The sequence below is a fragment of the Oncorhynchus tshawytscha genome, linkage group LG16, assembly GCF_018296145.1.
Source record: "Oncorhynchus tshawytscha isolate Ot180627B linkage group LG16, Otsh_v2.0, whole genome shotgun sequence".
In the NCBI taxonomy this organism is placed as follows: domain Eukaryota; kingdom Metazoa; phylum Chordata; class Actinopteri; order Salmoniformes; family Salmonidae; genus Oncorhynchus; species Oncorhynchus tshawytscha.
The window spans coordinates 13,035,221-13,055,167 of NC_056444.1; the positions used below are offsets into that span (position 1 = coordinate 13,035,221).

A 19,947-nucleotide genomic window follows, 5' to 3' on the forward strand; every position below is an offset into this window, starting at 1 on the left:
ATGTGGCTTCATTAACAGAAAGGCTATGGCTTGTTTTTTGTTCTCTTCCAGGGCTTGGGAGGAGGGGAAAGTGCTCATCTTTGATGATTCCTTTGAGCATGAGGTGTGGCAGGACGCCGACAGTTACCGGCTCATCTTCATCGTGGACGTGTGGCACCCCGAGCTCACCCAGTACCAACGGCAGACTCTATCCCCCATTTAGACTGTCCGACAGACTGACTGACAGGTCCAAGGTATCTGTCAACCCATTCCCTCACAAGTATTGACCCCACAGCCAGCCATTTTAGGTCAAACGGGACAATTGTGACACTTGCCTCTGCTCAGTCCAGGGTGCCATTTTGGCTCCATCTTGAAGAGTTACTAAAGGCCCTCTCAGATTGGAAAAAGCCTTACAACGACCCTTGGGAACACTGACTGCTAACTGTGGTACTCGCCAAGTAGGTTTTTAGGCATAAATGTGAATTTTTTTCTTTAATAACGTTAAGGTGTGGATTGAATATCACGTAGGTTGTGTTGTAAATTTGTCACAAGTGCATTTTTGTTTTCATTAGAGAACCGAAGTGCTATATGTCTGAAACATACCTAACATACGGTAACCGCACGAAGCTGTACTATTGCAGTTATTGACTTTACTGTTGGACACTTACTGATACTTAAAAGGGATAGTTTTTCAGGTGTTTACCCCGATCTTAATGAATTTCTTACCTCAAGAAAATGTATTTGATTACTTTTGAGGTAAGTAAATGATGTGGGTTAAAACACAGAAAACGATCCCTTTTTAAGATGTTGCTAAGCTAGCTAAACTTCTGCTAGCTGAAAAGTGGGAACCTAAATCTGTTGTTTCTCTAACGTGATTTGTGAATATATGTCCTGTAATTTCCATAACTTTATAAAGTAACCTGCCTCTTACTGTATTTAGGGGTGGGGGATTGTAATACAGACACACTGCTTATTAGGCCATTCCATTTCACTTGTAGGATTTTGTGCATGTCTCTGGATCAATGGATAGGAAATCACAATGCCAAGAATGTTTTTATTGCAGAATTAATATTGCCAAGAATCTTGACTGATGCATCTTATTTTTGTACGCTAACAATATACACTATTTTGAACTGCGCCTTGACCTAGGAGCGCACACAGACGTTCTACTCAACAGGCTTGTCTTTTGGCATTTAAAATCTTACAATGTGTGTATTTACATTCTTAAATGTGTCAAATATGAACATGTGACTGAAGGCATGTATTTGTCAGATACATAAACATTTTATGTTTTATAAAATTACAATTTCCCTGTGTAAAACTTCAGCAGGAGCATGTTGAATGTATGCAAGACTTGTCACACGGCATTCCATACCTTGGTCAAATACTTCCACTGCGCTTAATTTAGTTTGCCTTGGAGCCAATGGAATAGTCCCTAAAAGGAGAACCCCAGGCTAAATCAAGCTATACTTGAAAGTATTGGACCCAGGTCTACTCCATTCCATGTATAGCAGAGCTGATTAGAGGGGCTTTGCCTGACCAATGTTGTTGATATTCAAAAGAAAAATGCCAAAGCATGTTCTTCTAGAAATGTTATTTAATCATTCTCTATGAGCATTGGTAGTCAGCTTCACTGCAGCAATGAAATGCACCTCTCTGGTGTATGTGACAATAAAACATATATCATGTCCAAATCAGACCGGTGGTATTATGCAGCGTTCATGTGCTATTAGAAACTCTGGACTGACAAATTCTTGGCAATCCCAGGGACTCGTCAAAACTACGAGTTTGAGGTCCCAAACTGTTCATAATGAGCTTCCAAGTGAGAAATATGTGTGGGAAACTTGGCTAACATAATTTTACCCCTACTTCAGAGGAGCATGTGAACACACAATCCAAAGGGATGGAGTCAAAACCTTAGGCTCATTGGATTGCCTTTCAACATTGTCATGGTCATTGGTGTCTTGGGGGTATTTGTGGTTATCAGTTTGTGGTTATCAGTTTGTGTTATGACGATGACACATTCAAGCTATCTCCTCCATGCTTCAAATGATTCCCTTAGTTACAAGGGTAACAAATCCAGCACCTTTACAAAGCCACATTGTTTGAGATTTCACCTTTTGTGGTCCTCTGTTATGAATTGCTATCACTCATCTTAGGAAGTTAATACTTTTATGGTGTTGAAATCACTGAGCTGTTCCAACTGTTGAAACTGGCCTACCAAGTAAGTCATGTTTCTTTCAATTCTATTTTGTGTGTTGTAATCAGTTACTATTAATAATTGTAAAGCTTTTTTTTCAGTAAATTAAACAATTTGGTCAAAATGGTATCACGTGATCAGAATGTTGTGTAGTTTCATTAAATACATAGGTAGCTTAATTTGTATATTGTAACGCTGATTCCTCTCATTTGAAATTCTACTCCTTTGTGTGATTTTCAATGACAACCTGAACATTCAAACATGTAATTAGCACACAACTAAAAATGTTTTTTTTCTATACATTCTTTTAAAGATTACTTAAATACATTGCAGTTCGATGGAGGTCACACTGATAGTGCAGTTGCCCTGATAAATATACAATCTTGAAATGTATTGACTTTCATAGAAACGACATCCCCTAAAACACTAAGATACAGTTTGGCATTTTGTTCACGAGACACTTTGACATTTAACTCGGTCAGTCGGTCCCTCCTAGTGGTACTGGTAACACTGACATTCGTTTAATCATTCTACTCCTATCAGCATTGATTTGGATGGCTGATGACGGACAGGTTTGCCAGTGAAAGTGGATGGCACAGCTTTTGAAGGTCCTGATCTGAAACTGCCACTGGCTCAGAGTCAAGAGATGAGAGGTTTTCAGTACAGCAGCTCCATGTGAACAAGGGTTTAGAGTCTCCTTTTCGAGTCAGTTTTTGACTTTCTCAAAGTTCAGATTTAGGTTTTGGAGTCAGTGGTTGGAATCCTAATGAGAGGGGTTTGGATCCAGTGTGGACGGGCAGGAGAGATCAGTCCAGAGCCAGGAGTGGCTGTGCTGTGTTCTCCCTGTCTCCTTGTCGTAGGGTACCTGGCTCCACGGCTGACTGGGACCTGAGATAAACAACAACAACAGTAAGAGATGGTCATTTCCTGTAAGACACAGGTGGACTACTATAAGCAGTATAATGGAGAAAGTCCATCAGGGGCCATGTCTGAACACAAACTGAAAACCAACCATTTTGGGGGGAAATCTAGATTAGGAAAAGTGCACACTGCCAATGGTAAAATGCATGATGTAATACCCCTCATCCATAATCACTCCTCCCTGTGCTCTTCTCTACCCTCATTTTCATGCGTCATCACAAAGCCTCTGTGTTCTTGTCTCCTTTAGCTACCAGGAAGTACTTATAACATGCTAGGTTATGACTGGTCCATTAAAGATGACCTTAATGACCCAGCTGAGGAGGGAAATCCGATGGGGCTAAGACTAAATCCCTGCTCCGTGCTGTTTAACACCAGTGGGGAGCTTAGCTCTCCTCTCATCTCCCTTTGTAAGCCCACTGATTAAAATCACCAGCTGGTGGAAATGGAGCCTACCCAGAACTCTCTCTGCTAAGGAAAGGAAGGAAGGACAGACAGAAAGAAAGACAAACAGTGGCACAAACATGTCCTTCTGTCTCCTGTCCTGTCGCATTGAGATATTTAGATATTCCAAAATTAGCTTTGTTTAATACCCATCAGATTTAACACGATAAATATAGTATTAAATAGAATGTTTTCAATTTTGCCTCAAATATATAGTTGAATGCGACTCTCAAAATGAAACTCTTATGTCAGTGAAAGGTCCCAATTCACATATCTCAATGTAGAAGTATAGCTTATAAGGCTTAATAAAGCTGCTCCATAATCCTTTATAAAACCTACATAGAGCTTCACGGATCATGTACACCCCATTTTTGCCCTCAGAATATCCCTAAATTTGTTGGGGCATGGACTCTACAAGGTGTCGAAAGCTTCCATAGGAATGCTTGCCCATGTTGACTCCAATGATTCCCACAGTTGTGTCAAGTTGTCTGGATGTCCTTTGGGTGGTGGACCATTCCTGATACACACAGGAAACTGTTGTGTGAAACCCAGCAATGTTAGTTCTTGACACACTCAAACTGGTGCGCCTGGCACCTACTACCATACACCGTTCAAAGGTACTTAAATATTTTGTCTTGCCCATTCGCCCTCTGAATGGCACACATACACAATACATGTCTCAAGGCTTAAAAACCCTTCATCTTCTTTGGGATCGGTGTCCCTTCCATGGGAAGGTTGAGCTAACATAGGCTAATGTGATTAGCATGAGGTTGAGCTAACATAGGCTAACGTGATTAGCATGAGGTTGTAAGTAACAAGAACATTGCCCAAGACACAGACATATCTGATATTGGCAGAAAGCTTAAATTCTTGGGGGGTGTGGGGGGGAGAAAAGGTGAACCTTTAAGGATCCGCCCCTATCTCCTCTCCTTCATCTACGCTGATTGAAGTGGATTTAACAAGTGACATCAATAAGGGATCATAGCTTTCACCTGGTCGGTATATTTCAAGGAAAGAGCAGGTGTTCCTAATGTTTCTATACTCTGTGTATATGCATCGGTCAACCTATTCTACTTAAGCAATAAGGCCAGAAGGGGTGTGGTATATGGCTAATATACCACGGCTAAGGGCTGTTCTTATGCATGGTGGAGTGCCCTATGGCTATTATAAACTGGTTACCAATGTAATTGGAGCAGTAAAAATAAATGATTTGTCATACCCGCGGTATATGGTCTGATATACCACAACTTTCAGCCAATCAGCATTCAGGGCTCGAACCACCCAGTTTATAATGGATTATATAGCAGGGTCTCTACATCTGGAGCTTATCAAATCGTAGCTAAATTCTACTAGTCAGTACAATCAGTGAGATTCTGGGAGGATGTCCTTCACTGGTCATTAGCAGCCTTACTCTCTCTTACATCTGTCAGGCCCTTCTGCTGTACAGCCTTGCAGGACTACAGGCAAAATGGCCTACTTAGTCCACACTGGAGCAAAACAGCGGCAATCAAAGGCTAACAAGCCCTCCTTGATCTAATCATAGAACATTAGGCATATTCAACCAACCCAGAAACGACCCAATCTTCAATAATCTGTTTTATCCATCTGATCGTTGCATCCAGGGGCTCATGCCATCTCATTGCTCATGACTACTATGATAACAGGATGCACTAATGACAATGATGACCAATAACAGGCAAGCATTTCCAGTATCCCTCATCAATGGTTGTCCCTATTGGGCCAAGCTACAAAGCCAGTCGTATGGCAGCTTCTCCAAACAAATCAAATTTTAAAAGAAAACCTCAACCATACCCCTAACCATGTGCCTCACCCTAACCATTAAATTAAGGACTAAAAGCTCATTTCCATGCTAATACATTTTCATAATATAATATAGTCAATTTTGACTTTGCAGCTTGGGCATATAGTGTGAACCCTAATCTAATCAATCAACATGATGAACGGGAGCTGGTTCATGTTCTCTGCACCAACCACCCATCTACGCCCCATTCCCTCAGTTGTCATCCCCTGTGTTATCGTGGCAAGAGAATGTGACTGGGGATCCCTGGGATTGGAGCAGACACTAGCTGGGGTCAGGAAGAGGGTCTTATATGTGCTTTTTTAATTAAATCAATTCCGAGGAGCCCGCTCTCCCGAGACCTGATCTTACATGGCTTTCTGTTGATTGCAGATGGGAGAGATTCTGCATGCTTTTTAGATGTCTCTCTCTTCTCTCAAAGATGTTCTGTTTCCCCATTGCTTAGGAAAAAGCATCCATCTACAGTACTGTATATTGTATTCATTCATGCTCAGTCTTATAGATAAGCCTTTAGCTTTTAAAAGGGCACGATGCCCAATAGCTCTGAACCTAAAAGAAATGTTACCCGGAGCCATATACAGTACCTCTATACCTGAGGAGGTTGGTGGCACCGTAATTGGGGAGGGTGGGCTTGTGGTAATGGCTGGAGCGGAATGGGTGAAATGGTATTAAATACATCAAATATGGTTTCCGTGTGTTTTGATGCCATTCCATTAGCTCCATTCCAGCCATTATTATGAGCCGTCCTCCCCTCAGCAGCCTCCACTGCTCTAAACATAGCTCTGGTGTAACCTTTGTGTTTCAGACAGGAGTCTTTTTTTTATCTGGGGGGGCGAGAATTAATGGCAAACTGCAGTGGGTCTCTGAGCTGTTTAGGAGACAGCAGTCGGAATATCTCAAGTGTAATGACCACGTACTGAAAGGGGTAATTGTTAGGGAATACACTAGTCAGTGATCAGCCCCATAGCGGTCATTATCTGGAAGTCTTTGGACTGCGTAATTGCCCTGACAAACTTCAAACAATCGGCATGTCTATACTAACGAAGAAGAATGACCGCTCTGGATTGATCGTTTGTGTTCTCTAACTTTGTTTAGCTTTTTGTTCGTTTTCTGCACTACTATACTGTAGCTAAGGTTGCGAGGGAAGGGAATCATCCAAACATTCCATTAAATTCCCACAAATCCCATATATTCCCATGGACATTTTCCCCACTTGAAAATTAGTTGAATTTTGCCACCTTTTTTGTAGCTCACCTTTTCAGAAGTTTGTCGGCACATTCCTTGTCTCCGCCACCATAGTTCTCTTTGACGTGGAGGGCGTCGTAGGTGAGTGTGTACTCCGTCTCGTCGTTGTAGTTGGGCCCTAAGAGGGTCCGTGCCCAGATGCCCATGTCATACGGCGGCAGCGTGCCACCGAACTCGGACGGCAGACAATCGGGTAGAATTAACTGGTGTAAACTGTTGAGATTGTTCCCATGGAGGAAAATCTGTTGGGAAGAATGTTTATTTATCTAGGGGTTCTCATTCTATGGGAGCCCTGGCCAATACATTTCATAACTATCCGCAATTCTTGTTCTCTTACTTCCCCTTTTAACCAGTGTAATCACACACCCCTCCCCAAAATAATTAAACTCTTTGAAGGAAGCTGTATTACAAAATAGCGTTTAGCTTTTCCATTGATCTAACCTGCACTACCCTGAGGAAAGGTTGAAGTACTAAATTATACATCCCCTTTGTGTCACCTTTCATTTTATTCAACTAGTAAAGGCATTTAACAACATCTCTCTATCTGGCTTCGTGTTCTACCTCTACCAGACCATTCAATAGGACTGCAACTGAGGCCGTTATAACGGAATGGGTAGAAAGAAAGGGAGGGGTCGGGTTAGAGAAAGTGACCAAGCAGTGAAAAGGCAAATACCCTTTTCCTTGTCTTGTCCTTGAGGAAAGGCTTGATGATGGTGTACATGGCGTGGATGTACCAGGGCTGGTTTACAAAATGGATCCCACCGAAGCGAGCAGGGAAGCTGTCCTGTAGTGAAGCAGGGCGAGGAAAATAGGTTGAGATACTCAAATACTGCTATGTATGTTTTTCTAAATATTCTTTCAAACTCTGCTCACTCTCTTTTGTTTTAGTTGCAATAGAGAGACTTTAGAAATTCAATAGCATAATAAATATATATATTAAATGGTAGGCTAACCCAGTTCCTCTTTCTTCTCTGTTATTATAGCTAAATGAAATGGCATTCCTTATTTTATTGAAAAGGTTTTTGACAGTACAGTAGCCTGCAGCAAAATGAACAGGAGGAGCAGGCCAAGCGCATTGCTTAGAACGGAAGGGACAACCAGCCTGTTTGGCTAGCAACTTCAGAATATCAGAACTAAACGACTGGCTTTTTCCCAGGCTATACTGTATGCTGGAAGGATGAAATAAAACACATTTACTCATTAACATTGTTAATGAAATCATGTTGTTCATCTTTTTTTATATTGTTGGCAACCATTTTATAAACGTAAAAGCCCCCGAAACAAAATAGTATTATGATTACACACTCCTAAAGGCTGCTCCTTCACACAATCATCCCCAGGTTCTCAAGCCTTGTTGCTTAAATATATTGATTATTGATTGATAGTTGATTATGAGGATTTTCCTTGCTGTTTGAAACTGTGCAAGCCATCTACAGTGTGCAGTACTGCAACAACGCATTGCTTGGACATGTCCCGTTCACCCTTGCAATTGACACCTTTAATGATTGCAGTGCAAGACCAACAATGTAGTCCCCATGACAAAACCATGTACAGTCGAAGTTTACATACACCTTAGCCAAATACATTTAAACTCAGTTTTTCACAATTCCTGACATTTATTCCTAGTAAAACTTCCCTGCCTTGGCTGTTAGGATCACCACTTTATTTTAAGAATGTGAAATGTAGTAGAGAGAGTGATTTATTTCATCACATTCCCAGTGGGTCAGAAGTTTACATACACTCAATTAGTATTTGGTAGCATTGCCTTTAAATTGTCAAACATTTTGGGTAGCCTTCCACAAGCTTCCCACAATAAGTTGGGTTTTGGCCCATTCCTCCTGACAAAGCTGGTGTAACTGAGTCAGGTTTGTAGGCCTCCTTGCTCACACACGCTTTTTCAGTTCTGCCCACACATTTTCTACAGGATTGAGGTCAGGGCTTTGTGATGGCCACTCCATTAAATTGACTTTGTTGTCCTTAAGCCATTTTGGCACAACTTTGGAAGTATGCTTGGTGTCATTGTCCATTGTCCATTTGGAAGACCCATTTGTGACCAAGCTTTAACTTCCTGACTGATGTCTTGAGATGTTGCTTCAATATATCCATAACATTTTCCTACCTCATGATGCCATCTATTTTGTGAAGTGCACCAGTCCCTCCTGCAGCAAACCACCCCCACAACATGATGCTGCCACCCACGTGCTTCACGGTTGGGATGGAGTTCTTCGGCTTGCAAGCATCCCCCTTTTTCCTCCAAACATAATGATGGTCATTATGGTCAAACAGTTCTATTTTTGTTTCATCAGACCAGAGGACATTTCTCCAAAAAGTACGATCTTTGTCCCCATGTGCATTGGCGGTTTTGAAGCAGTGGCCTTTTCCTTGCTGAGCGGCCTTTCAGGTTATGTCGATTTGGGCTCGTTTTACTGTGGATATAGATACTTTGTACCTGTTTCCTCCAGCATCTTCACAAGGTCCTTTGCTGTTGTTCTGGGATTGATTTGCACTTTTCGCACCATAGTATGTTCATCTCTAGAAGACAGAACGCATCTCCTTCCTGAGCGGTATGATGGCTGAGTGGTCCCATGGTGTTTATACTTGCGTACTATTATTGGAAATTGCTCCCAAGGATGAACCAGACTTGTGGTGGTCTGCTAATTTTTTTCTGGGGTCTTGGGTGATTTCTTTTGATTTTCCCATGATGTCAAGCAAAGAGGCACTGAATTTGAAGGTAGGCCATGAAATACATACAGGTACACCTCCAATTGACTCAAATGATGTCAAATAGCCTACTAGAAGCTTCTGAAGCCATGGCGTCATTGTCTGGAATTTTCCAAGCTGTTTAAAGGCACAGTCAACTTAGTGTATGTAAACTTCTGACCCACTGGAATTGTGATACAGTGAATTATAAGTGAAATAATTTGTCTGTAAACAATTGTTGGAAAAATTACTTGTGTCGTGCACAAAGTAGATGTCCTAACCAACTTGCCAAAACTATAGTTTGTCAAGAAGAAATGTGTGGAGTGGTTGAAAACGAGTTTTAATGACTCCAATTTAAGCTGCCGGACCCACTGCAAGGGTCCCCAGTCCAAGGTCGGTGGCGAGGGTCGCCGCTCCAAAGGCACCACTTAAGTGGGCCAAGACTATGGTGGAGTGGGGTCCACGTCGCGCACCAGAGCGACAGATGCCCACCCAGACCCTCCCCTATAGGTTTAGGTTTTGCGGCCGGAGTCCGCAAAAGTCCGGGGGTACTGTCACGTCCTGACCTTAGTTCCTTTTTCATGTCTTTATTTTAGTCTGGTCAGGGCGTGAGTTGGGGTGGGCATTCTATGTTTTGTGTTCTATGTTTTCTGTCTCTATGTGTTTGGCCTGGTATGGTTCCCAATCAGAGGCAGCTGGCAATCGTTGTCTCTGATTGAGGACCATACTTAGGTAGCCTGTTTTCCCATTTTGAGGTGTGGGTGATTGTTTTCTGTTTTGTGTGAGTACCTGACAGAACTGTTGCGTTTTGTTCTACTTTTGTTTTTGTTTCAGTGTTCCGGTTATAATAAACAACATGGACACTTACCATTGGTCCGATATTTCCTACTCCTCCTCAGAAGAGGAGGAGAATCGTTACATGCTGGGTCATTCAATCATGCATCTCATAGGATTTCATTTTATGAAAGTGTGTAAAAAAAATAAAAATAAATAGAGTTTGATGTAAAGTGGAATACTGCTACCGGATTGGTTCTACGTCTGAGACGTATCATGGTCATTGCTAAATAATTCCCTCATAAGCCATAAACATTTGGTGTTTTCACAACACTTTTGGGCTAACTATCTATTTGTTGTTCAACTTCAAATGAATATACTCCCTGATATATCCACTGTCTTCTTGTTGATCTGCCCATATAATGTGTCCACAGCATTCACTGTCTGATTATCATAGTGTATGCCCTGATTTTAAATGCTAACTGCTGTGCTTCACCTTGTTACTTAGCAACAGGACATCCCATTGGTATGTAGACCTAAAGTGAGGATCATCATCATATTGTATAGAAATCTTTAGTTACTGGTAGTCATATAGTGTAGTTTACATATAGACTACACTACAAGGCAGGATACGCTGTCTATCTGTCTGTTCTTAGAACTGATAAAGAAGAACCCTGAAATGATACAATAAAAAAGTTGACTGTAGAGTCGGCCATATAGGGTGCGATGGCTCCACATAATACATGGGTCAAAACATCTAGTGTAATAGACTTGGGTTGAATAATCAAACCAGAGCGTAGAGACATATGGCTGTAGATTAGACTAAAACCATACAATCCATCTTAATTTCAACATTCAGTACAGTAACAAAAACTGTTACACCAGATGGGTACAGTGAACTGTGCAAATTAGGGCCTTGTTCAAAGGCACATGAACAGGTTGTTCACCTTGTCAGCCCTGGTATTTGAGTCAGTAACCTTTGATTTACTGGTCCAACGATCTAACAGTTAGGCTACCTGCCACTCTATATGATCAGGACACAACTCACTGGACACAGACGTCAATTCAACGTATATTCCACGTGGTTCAATGTAATTTCATTGAAATTATGTGGAAAAAACATTGTGTGTGCCCAGTAGGAATGTGCTGATGATACTCATCACTTTCCACCTTTTCTCTCTCAGCTAACCAATCAGCACAATTTTACCTCAAGAAAATGTCTACATAATAGCTGTACAGTACAATCCAACTGTACTATACAACCATGATTACTGTATATTCATATTCATGCTTAATACCTAGTTACAACATCTATCTGCTTTGGGTCGATTAAATCCAGTCAGTGCTGGGTCATGTTCATTAGGGCACACCGTAGTAACATGAAAATAAGCGTTTCTTATTGGACAAGATCAGATTCTGTAGTAGATCCCTGTTTCACTCTGTTTCAGACTGTTTTGTTCCGTTTCATGCCTACTGAACACAACCCTGGTTAGGCCTACCTGCAGGCCTTCGATGGCCTGTTTGAGGATGTTGGGTGTGAGCTTGGAAGCTTGCTTGAAGGAGAAGTTACTCCAGTCAATAATCAAGATGAAGCCGTTGATCTGGAGTTCTGGGTTCTCTATGAGAACCTCCAGGGAGAGGAGGATGGCTCGGAGGATGTCTGTGAAAGAGTTCCTTCACAGAGAGAGAAGGAAACATCTGATTGGGATAAAATCCAGAACAATGCAGCCCTGTGCTGTATCAAGACTATTACAATAATTCAATGATTTTTGTTCCGGCTCTGTTCTAATGTGTCTGATCATTGACATTGTCCAGACAAGGGCTGGAGTAAAGTGTCTGGGCAAGTGAGTTTTGCTATTTTTTTTTCCAAACTAAATGTTCCAAAGTATTCTATCAAATTAGTATCAATCAGTAGCTAGAGCACAATTGCTTATTTGTTTAACGAAACAATTAGATCATAGAAGCAATTTCAGTGAGACATCACTGAAGCCATTTCAGTGAGACATCACTGAAGCCATCTCAGTGAGACATCACTGAAGCCATCTCAGTGAGACATCACTGAAGCCATCTCAGTGAGACATCACTGAAGCCATTTTATTGAGACAACTGTGCTTACTAAAATACCTGTACACTCACCTGCCTTGATCCCAGTTGGAGGCGAAAAGGATGAGTATCTTCCGGCCGTGCTGATCCGGTGTTTCTAAGACTCCTGGGAAGCCATCCATCAGCGCCCGCTTGATTCCCGGGTCGTCCACCTTGAAGCTCTGGAACATGTCCAGGTTCTGCTGGCGGAACTGAAAGTACTGGGCCAGGAGCCGGAAGGTTTCTGCCTGGTTAAACTTGCGCGCCCGCAGAAACCTCAGGATGAAGTCGTCGTCCGTGCGCAGGAAGCCAATGTCGGGCCGCGTCACGATCATGTCGCGTACCTGCTGGATGTCTGCGTGGAGGCTGTCGGGGTTCTCGTTGAGCTCTTGACGAGCTTTCTCCGTGGTCTCCGAGCTCAGGCCCGCTTGCAAGTGAGTCATTTTTTTTGTCAAGTTCACACTCTCTATATATCTGTGTTTTGGATAACTACTATTGTTTACACCGGCTTAGGAAACAGTCTTGATTGCTGTACAGCACATTGCTCTTAGTGGCGTCTAGCCGGCACACGTGTCTCTCCAGTACAACACCTGATCTGTGTCTCCTGTAGTGTCTAGCCTAGAAAGACAGAGAGGTTTAGCATAACTGGTCCACCAGTGCACAAATCCCAGGATCCCGTTTGAAAATGAATCGCATGCATCCTTTCTCTTCTCTTCCTTAGTTTAGGCCTATAGGCTAAGCACGGATACTGAACAAAACGTAACATGCAACAATTTCAACGATTTTACTGAGTTACAGTTCAAATAAAGAAATCTGTCATTTTTTATTAATTAATTAGGTCCTAATCTATGGATTTCATATGACTTGGCAGGGGCGCAGCTATGGTTGGGCCAGCCCACCCACTGGGGAGCCAGGCCCAGCCAATCAGAATAAGTTTCTCCCCACAAAAGGGCTTTATTACAGACAGAAATACAGCCAGATGTGGAGGTCCTGGGCTGGCGTGGTTACACATTCTCTGCGGATGTGAGGCTGGTTGGACATACTGCCAAATTCTCTAAAACGACGTTGGAGGCTTATGGTAGAGAAACTAACATTAAAATTATCTGGCAACAGCTCTGTTCGACATTCCTGCAGTCAGCATGCCAATTGCATGCTCCCTCAAGGCTTGAGACATCTGTGGCATTGTGTTGTGTGACAAAACTGCACATTTTAGAGTGGCCTTACACAGGTGCACCCCAGCACAAGGTGCACCTGTGTAATTATAATGCCATTTAATCTGCAACTTGAAATGCCCACACCTGTCAGGTTTATGGATTATTTTGGCAACGGAGAAATGCTCACTAACAGGGATGTAAACAAATTTGTGCATAACATTTGAGAGAAATAAGCTTTTTGTGCATATGGAAAATTTGTGGGATATTTTATTTCAGCTCATTAAGCATGGGACCAACACTTTACATGTTGAGTTTATATTTTTGTTCAGTATAGATAGGAGGAAGTAGCGTTTCCACCTCATATCTATTCACTGCTGACTTGGACTGAAGTAGGTTCAGGTACTCATTTTGGGTGCCTGCACTGGTTATATTAAGGTGCAGGAGCTCCACAAGACTTTTGAGCTAATATTCTATAATGCAGGAGCTCAAGCAGTAGCGATTTTGAGGTGTGGGTACTCAGCTCCGTTGAGCTCCTGCCCAAATCAAGCACGGTATCTATTACAGGTCAAATAATGTCAGATCAGTAGATATTCAACGGAAAGGGAGGAAGTTAAAATCCCTTTTTTTTTTCTTCCAACAGTGCCCAGGTTTGGGACATGTATAAGGGCTGACCATTTCAATGACATACACAGACACTGGCGGGTATTGCTGACTTCATGGAGAAACCCATGAGCTATATTTTGTTGTGCATAGTCATCAGATCAGAGTTCAATTATAACAGGCACGCATTTGCATTCATTAAAATGAAGTGTGCCAAAATGTAAGCAAATCATATATGCATTTTATATGATAAACTCAAATATCATAAACAAAAGAGTTTATGAATGTTATGTAATAACACTAATAATTAATTATTAGGCTATTATCATAAACCGTATTGTATTATTTTTGTACATGTTACTAATAAGGATCATTATCAAGACTGACGTATAGCTGGTACACAAGCAGGTAATGGGTGACTATGATGCTCACCAATTAATGGGGCAAACGCTGCGACAAATATTATGCCAGTGCTCAATAATAAAAATACCTATTCCATCCATCTGCCGTTCAGGGATTAATTGCGTCACATGACGTTCTGCACCACCACAATGTGAATCGGGACGACCTGCCATGTACCCGTAAAAACATGCCACATATTGATATATCATTTTTCTATACAGATTTTATGAATCCACATTAAGATAAATGGAATACTTACATGAACACCACGCCCTGTAAAACCAGCCAGGTATCCGATGACGCGCAGGACCGCACAGCAGACGTATCATTTCATTGATTTAAAGACTGGCCATAGGGGTTTCAAGAAAGACAAAATATCCAGTTGGCAAGGAAACGTTGGCCTAAATAATGAAAAAGAGAATAATTATTTGAAAGAATACCCGGTAAAATGTTATTTGAAATCCTGTAAGGGACTGCTTTGTCCAAATGTTCGCTATCCTCCGGTGAAGGCTGCCTAAAATGATGCTGTGACCCATTAACGAGACAGATTGGCGACCATGCGCGGCTGTAGCTGCTTCGATGAGGGTTGTACGCGCTCTGCCTGGAGGCGGACCAAGAGGACGCAAACTGAGAACATATGGATAGAGACCCACAGAGGAGGCGAATCACCCCGCGGTGCTCAATGCCGTGTGCCGCAAAGTATCACACCATTCTCACGACATAAACCATAGGCTATTCTCATCCCAATGTTATTTTCAAATCTCCAATAAAAAATGGACGCAGTCTCCATCAATTCAGTTTGCCGCAATTGTGCCTAGTTGGTTAGAATATGGGTTCTGATGGACGCGCGCATCGCATCCTTGACCTGTTCATGTACAGTTAATAGTTTTTTCCCCATTTGACAAGTAAACCTAGTTTTGCCTTTACACTAGACCTAATGTAATTTATTATAGCCTATTACACAATGCCAAAATAAGTACAATATATCATTTATTAAAGTACTGGATATAGGATGGGTTAGGCTACTAACGGGGTCAATTTAATTTAAATTCAGTCAATTCCAACTAGACTACAAGTGACATTTTTCAAAAATGATTTTCTTTCTTGACTATGATATGAGAGAAAAACAGAATAAACCCGCACTGTAAAAAATATTGTGCCCCTTTTACTTAAAAACTATTTGCATCAGCTTTTTAAGTAAATCAAAGAAGGAGGACCTTTTGTATAATATTCTTCGCTTTTAGTGTAAAGTTCCAAACTCAAATATATGAAGTGCAAACAACTAACTGGATCTCAAAAATTCCTTTCATTCAACTTAATTTGATCAGGTTCAGAACATTATATATTTTTTTACCTGCTTAAATCATTCAAGTCCCAGAACTAATGTTATACGTTTGATACACTTAATGTAATCAGTTACAGAACTAATATTGTACGTTTAATTTGCTGAATTTACTCAGTATGGTAATTGATATTCTATGTTTTATCTACAAATGTTTTTTGCTCAGTTACTTATGGTATGCAGGTTAGTAAAATGTATTTAAATTGGGTTCCTACTATTCAAATATATACTCAAAAAGTTGATGCAAATAGTTACCTCAATATAATTGGGATAATTTACAAAAAAAATATTATTTCTATACAAGGGAAAACGCAAAAAGAAACAACAGTGTTCAACTTCAAACATCCACACCTTTATTTTTAATAAAATAAATGTTCGAATTTTATAATTTCTTCAAACTTCAATCTCAAATTGTCCCTTAAACCCTACTCCTTAGGCAATCGTATTTTGTAATCTGTAAGCATTCTGGGTATAACTACACCTTTCCTCCTTAAGTAAAGTTACATCCAGATAGCTTGCACCTGACTACAAATCATTTTAGATCTTCACAACTGCATAAAGTTTAGGTGATAGCTTGGAATTAGCACTTTGACCTCACATCTTGTACAGTTTGGCAAGACATTTCTGGTGGTCTGTGTGCCCCTTAACAACAAAACAATATTTTAACAGAAACGTAAATTAATGATTTGTCTTAACATACTTTACACAAAGCACAATATGAACTTTAGCTGAAATACAACCTCATTCAAACTGTTTTAGATTAAGGAAAACATGGGTTTTCAAAACATACATTGCACATATTGTTATGCAATATATGCCAAATTGTCCCTTAAACCTGACTCCATATGCACAAGTGAAGCCCGCATGGACATATTATTTTGACAGGTTCTAGCATTCTGGGTATAACTCCACCTTGCCTCCTTAGGTAAAGTTACATCCAGATTGTTGCACCTGACAAGTAGTCTCAGATATCCACTAGTACATATGGAGTAAGTTTTAAAGGAGGTTTTTTTTAAACAGGAATTGACAATGTCTCTTATGACTTCACCTTACAAAGAGCATAATGTAAACTGTAGGTCCTATAACACCTAGCAACTAGCTGTTCGGCTTACTGAGTAGGGTTTAGACCACAGTTTGTGAGTGGCCCTTTGAGAGTTCTCATAGATATCTTTAGATATCTCTGAAAACAAGTAACGTCATCTTTAGAGCTTAGACCCGTGGGGACGTCCTGAGATCATCAAGTTCCAAGAATACTTTTTGTGACACCTCAAAGGTATATTTCAGTTCTTTGGGTACCTTAGATTTAAGCCATAGATGAGGCCCATAAGCAATATACATGACTGTGTAACACTGAGAATACCAGCCAGGACCTCTGCTCCTTCGATACAGATCCCATGCTCTGTATTCTGGTGCAGATCCCATGCTCTACTTTCTGGTGCAGATCCCATGCTCTACATTCTGGTGCAGATCCCATGCTCTGTATTCTGGTGCAGATCCCATGCTCTGTATTCTGGTGCAGATCCCATGCTCTATATCCCGGTGCAGATCCTTCACAGTGAACACCTTCATCACCTGCTGAACGAGGTCCTCTCGGATCATGGTGTCGTCAGCATCCTGAATGAAAAAATTAAGAAATAACAGACTAGGCTACTAGATTAACTGTGCAACTTGAGAGGAAAGAGAGGGAAAGAAAGGAAGATACCTAATTTAGAGATAAATAAGGATACAGAAATAAAAACCTTTACCTTGTATTCTGTGATAAGGTCTTCAACCCTCTTGCAGAGGTGTATGATCAAGCCAAGGATCACACTGTCTCTTCTTTCCTGGATGATATTACACTGTAATATGATGTTATGCAAATAATTGCATTTAATACCGGCAAATAAATGCACAATATAACCTAAATACTATTGTGAAGGTGTTACTGTGCATACCCTGTACAGAACTTCAATGATTCTCTGCTTGTCTGCCTTTACAGCATCTCCTTTTGACTTAAACAAGTCCAATAGTTTTGGTGTAAATTCGTCTAGCTTCTGCATAACGTTGGACTCAAGAGCAAGGGTTGTAATTCTTCTGAATTCTTCCTTGAGAGAGAGAGAGAGAGAGAGAGAGAGAGAGAGAGAAAAAATGATCTTATAAATATTTAAATCAAAATACTTTTTTTACTTACATTGACTCTTTTCGTTCAGCTGTATTTTGTACCTGAGTGGGCTGGAACAGGGCTGTCCGTCTTTCTTTGAAGTCCTTCACAGGAAGGGCCTGAACGATATCTTGTCTTCCATATGAGAAGGTCTTTGCCATTTTGGCACTCACAATGTTGTGGTTGTCACATATTTGTACTTCTCCCAGTAGCTCCACTCGCTCCCTCTCCAGGGTCTCATCTGTTTCTCCAGAAGGGTGGGGTGGGAGGTCATTTACCTCCGCCTTCTTTGTTTTTTTTTATGGTCTTAGCAACGGGCCTGTCCTCTGGTAATTTTCTCTTTGCAGAGTTCACTTCCAGTTCTGAGCAACCAATTCCTCTCAGTTTCGATTTGTAATTGCCCATGTTGTACTTCAGGCTGGTTTGCCATCCATACAGGCCTGAGAAGGACCCAGGCTCTATAAGACATGGGTACTTTTGTTTACCAAAGCTTCTGCAACCTACAAATATGTAGGCTGTTAACTGGAAGATCCTTTTAGTTTTTCCAGGATGGCTGATTTCACAGATTGTTGATTAGTGTTCCATCCTTCATGTGTGCTTTATTAGCTGCCTCAAGAATGAGCTCTGTATCATAAGCAAAGCGAGGAACTCCAGACTCAGATGGCCACGGATGGGAGTGTTGGGAAGAGGTACTTTCTGGAGAGGACAATATCACAGTATCACGTGATCCAAGGGAGCCCCTCTCATCAGATGTCTCTGTGGAGCTGTTATTGAGTTCTTGTACATTTAAAGTAATAAGAGGTGGGGAGTCAAGGTCATCCACTTTGATGGTGTCTTCATCCTTTAGGTCATCCTTTAAAATAAAATAACTGATCTTCAAATGCCCTGTCCATGTACTGTAGAACAAATTCTTTTTTAAGATGAAATGTCTCTTTCACAATTGTGCCAAGCTCAGCCACAGTAGCAGGGATTCCAGAAGGCAATGTTAGCTTACGGATATCAGGGCCCTCCAATAGGACCTGTAGCCTGCCAGAAAATCCTATTCGGTTGTAGCGATAGTGATCCTGTCAAGAAAAAATGCATTAACGTTATCAAATGGGTATGATGTCAAACATTGGTGTCCCATTAAATCGATATCAAGTGCTGCTTACTAGATCTCATAATAATAAATGTCCAAAACCAAGCAATTCTATACCAAATTCGTCATGACCTATATTGTTTTTAAACCCATGTATAAATACACCACATTTAAAACTATTCCATTTTATTTATCTGTTATTTTACCAGGTAAGTTGACTGAGAACATGTTCTCATTTGCAGCAACACCCTGGGGAATAATTACAGGGGAGAGGAGAGGGATGAATGAGCCAATTGTAAACTGGGATTATTAGGTGACCGTGATGGTTTGAGGGCCAGATTGTGAATTTAGCCAGGACACCGGGGTTAACACCCCTACTCTTACAATAAGTGCCATGGGATCTTTAATGACCTCAGAGAGTCAGGACACCTGTTTAACGTCCCATCTGAAAGACGGCACCCTACACAGGGCAGTGTCCCCAATCCCCTGGGGCATTGGGATATTCTTTTAGACCAGAGGAAAGAGAGCTTCCTACTGGCCCTCCAACACCACTTCCAGCATCATCTGGTCTCCCATCCAGGAACTGACCAGGACCAGGACCAGCTTCAGAAGCAAGCCAGCAGTGGTATGCAGGGTGGTATGCTGCTGGCCAAGGTTGTTACCTAATATTGCAGGCAAATATGGTGCTTCACGGTTACCTTGGCCAAAAGCGTATGCTGTTAGTGGGTAGATGTCTGCCAACTCCTTTTGCTTAATGACCTTAAGCTTCTGTGTGGATTCCAGCTCAAACCCCCTAAAGTGCTCATTATACCAAGCATTCTGACACTTGGCAATAGAAGCAAGTTCACCATGAACAACGATCATTCGAAGTATTTCAACAAAGTCTGGTAGACCTCCAGTGGATCCGTAGGTTAGGATCATTCCAACCGAGTAGTTGGTACCATTGCAGGAAAGTGTGTTTGCCATCTAAACAAAAGTCTCATCTAGAAAATAAAATTGTACCGCTTCCTTTGTCATCCTTTAACATCTCCAAAGCAACAGTGGACAGCTTTGTGGCAGATAGGACAGGC

At 41.3% G+C, this 19,947-nt stretch overlaps 2 protein-coding genes across 8 annotated transcripts in view; one reads left to right on the forward strand and one right to left on the reverse strand.

The window, feature by feature from the left end:
- Positions 1–2,306, forward strand: part of LOC112232689 (aspartyl/asparaginyl beta-hydroxylase-like) — a 44,709-nt gene extending 42,403 nt beyond the window's left edge. For all 7 annotated transcript variants that reach the window (XM_024399868.2, XM_024399871.2, XM_024399873.2 and 4 more), the window contains one exon: positions 52–2,306. In XM_024399868.2, the coding sequence (XP_024255636.1) occupies positions 52–202 (151 nt within the window). In that variant the 3' untranslated portion in view covers positions 203–2,306. The remainder of the gene's footprint in view (positions 1–51) is intronic.
- On the reverse strand, positions 985–15,104 carry LOC112232690 (clavesin-1-like). The gene is made up of 6 exons (XM_024399875.2): positions 14,577–15,104; positions 12,216–12,779; positions 11,579–11,753; positions 7,279–7,389; positions 6,615–6,847; positions 985–3,067 (listed from the first exon to the last, which is right to left on the reverse strand). The coding sequence occupies exons 2-6, from the start codon at positions 12,602–12,604 to the stop codon at positions 2,986–2,988; spliced, it is 990 nt and encodes a 329-aa protein (XP_024255643.1). The 5' UTR covers positions 12,605–12,779; positions 14,577–15,104; the 3' UTR covers positions 985–2,985.
- Positions 15,105–19,947: the final 4,843 nt, after the last annotated feature.

Excerpts from the sequence above, each read along its gene's own strand:
- LOC112232690 (XM_024399875.2), bottom strand. The coding sequence starts at position 12,604 with ATGACTCACTTGCAAGCGGGCCTGAGCTCGGAGACCACGGAGAAAGCT. Across the intron at positions 11,754-12,215 it reads TCCAACTGGGATCAAGGCAG|GAACTCTTTCACAGACATCC; the intron begins GTGAGTGTACAG and ends CTCTCTGTGAAG. Across the intron at positions 6,848-7,278 it reads AGGACAAGACAAGGAAAAGG|ATTTTCCTCCATGGGAACAA; the intron begins GTATTTGCCTTT and ends TCTTCCCAACAG.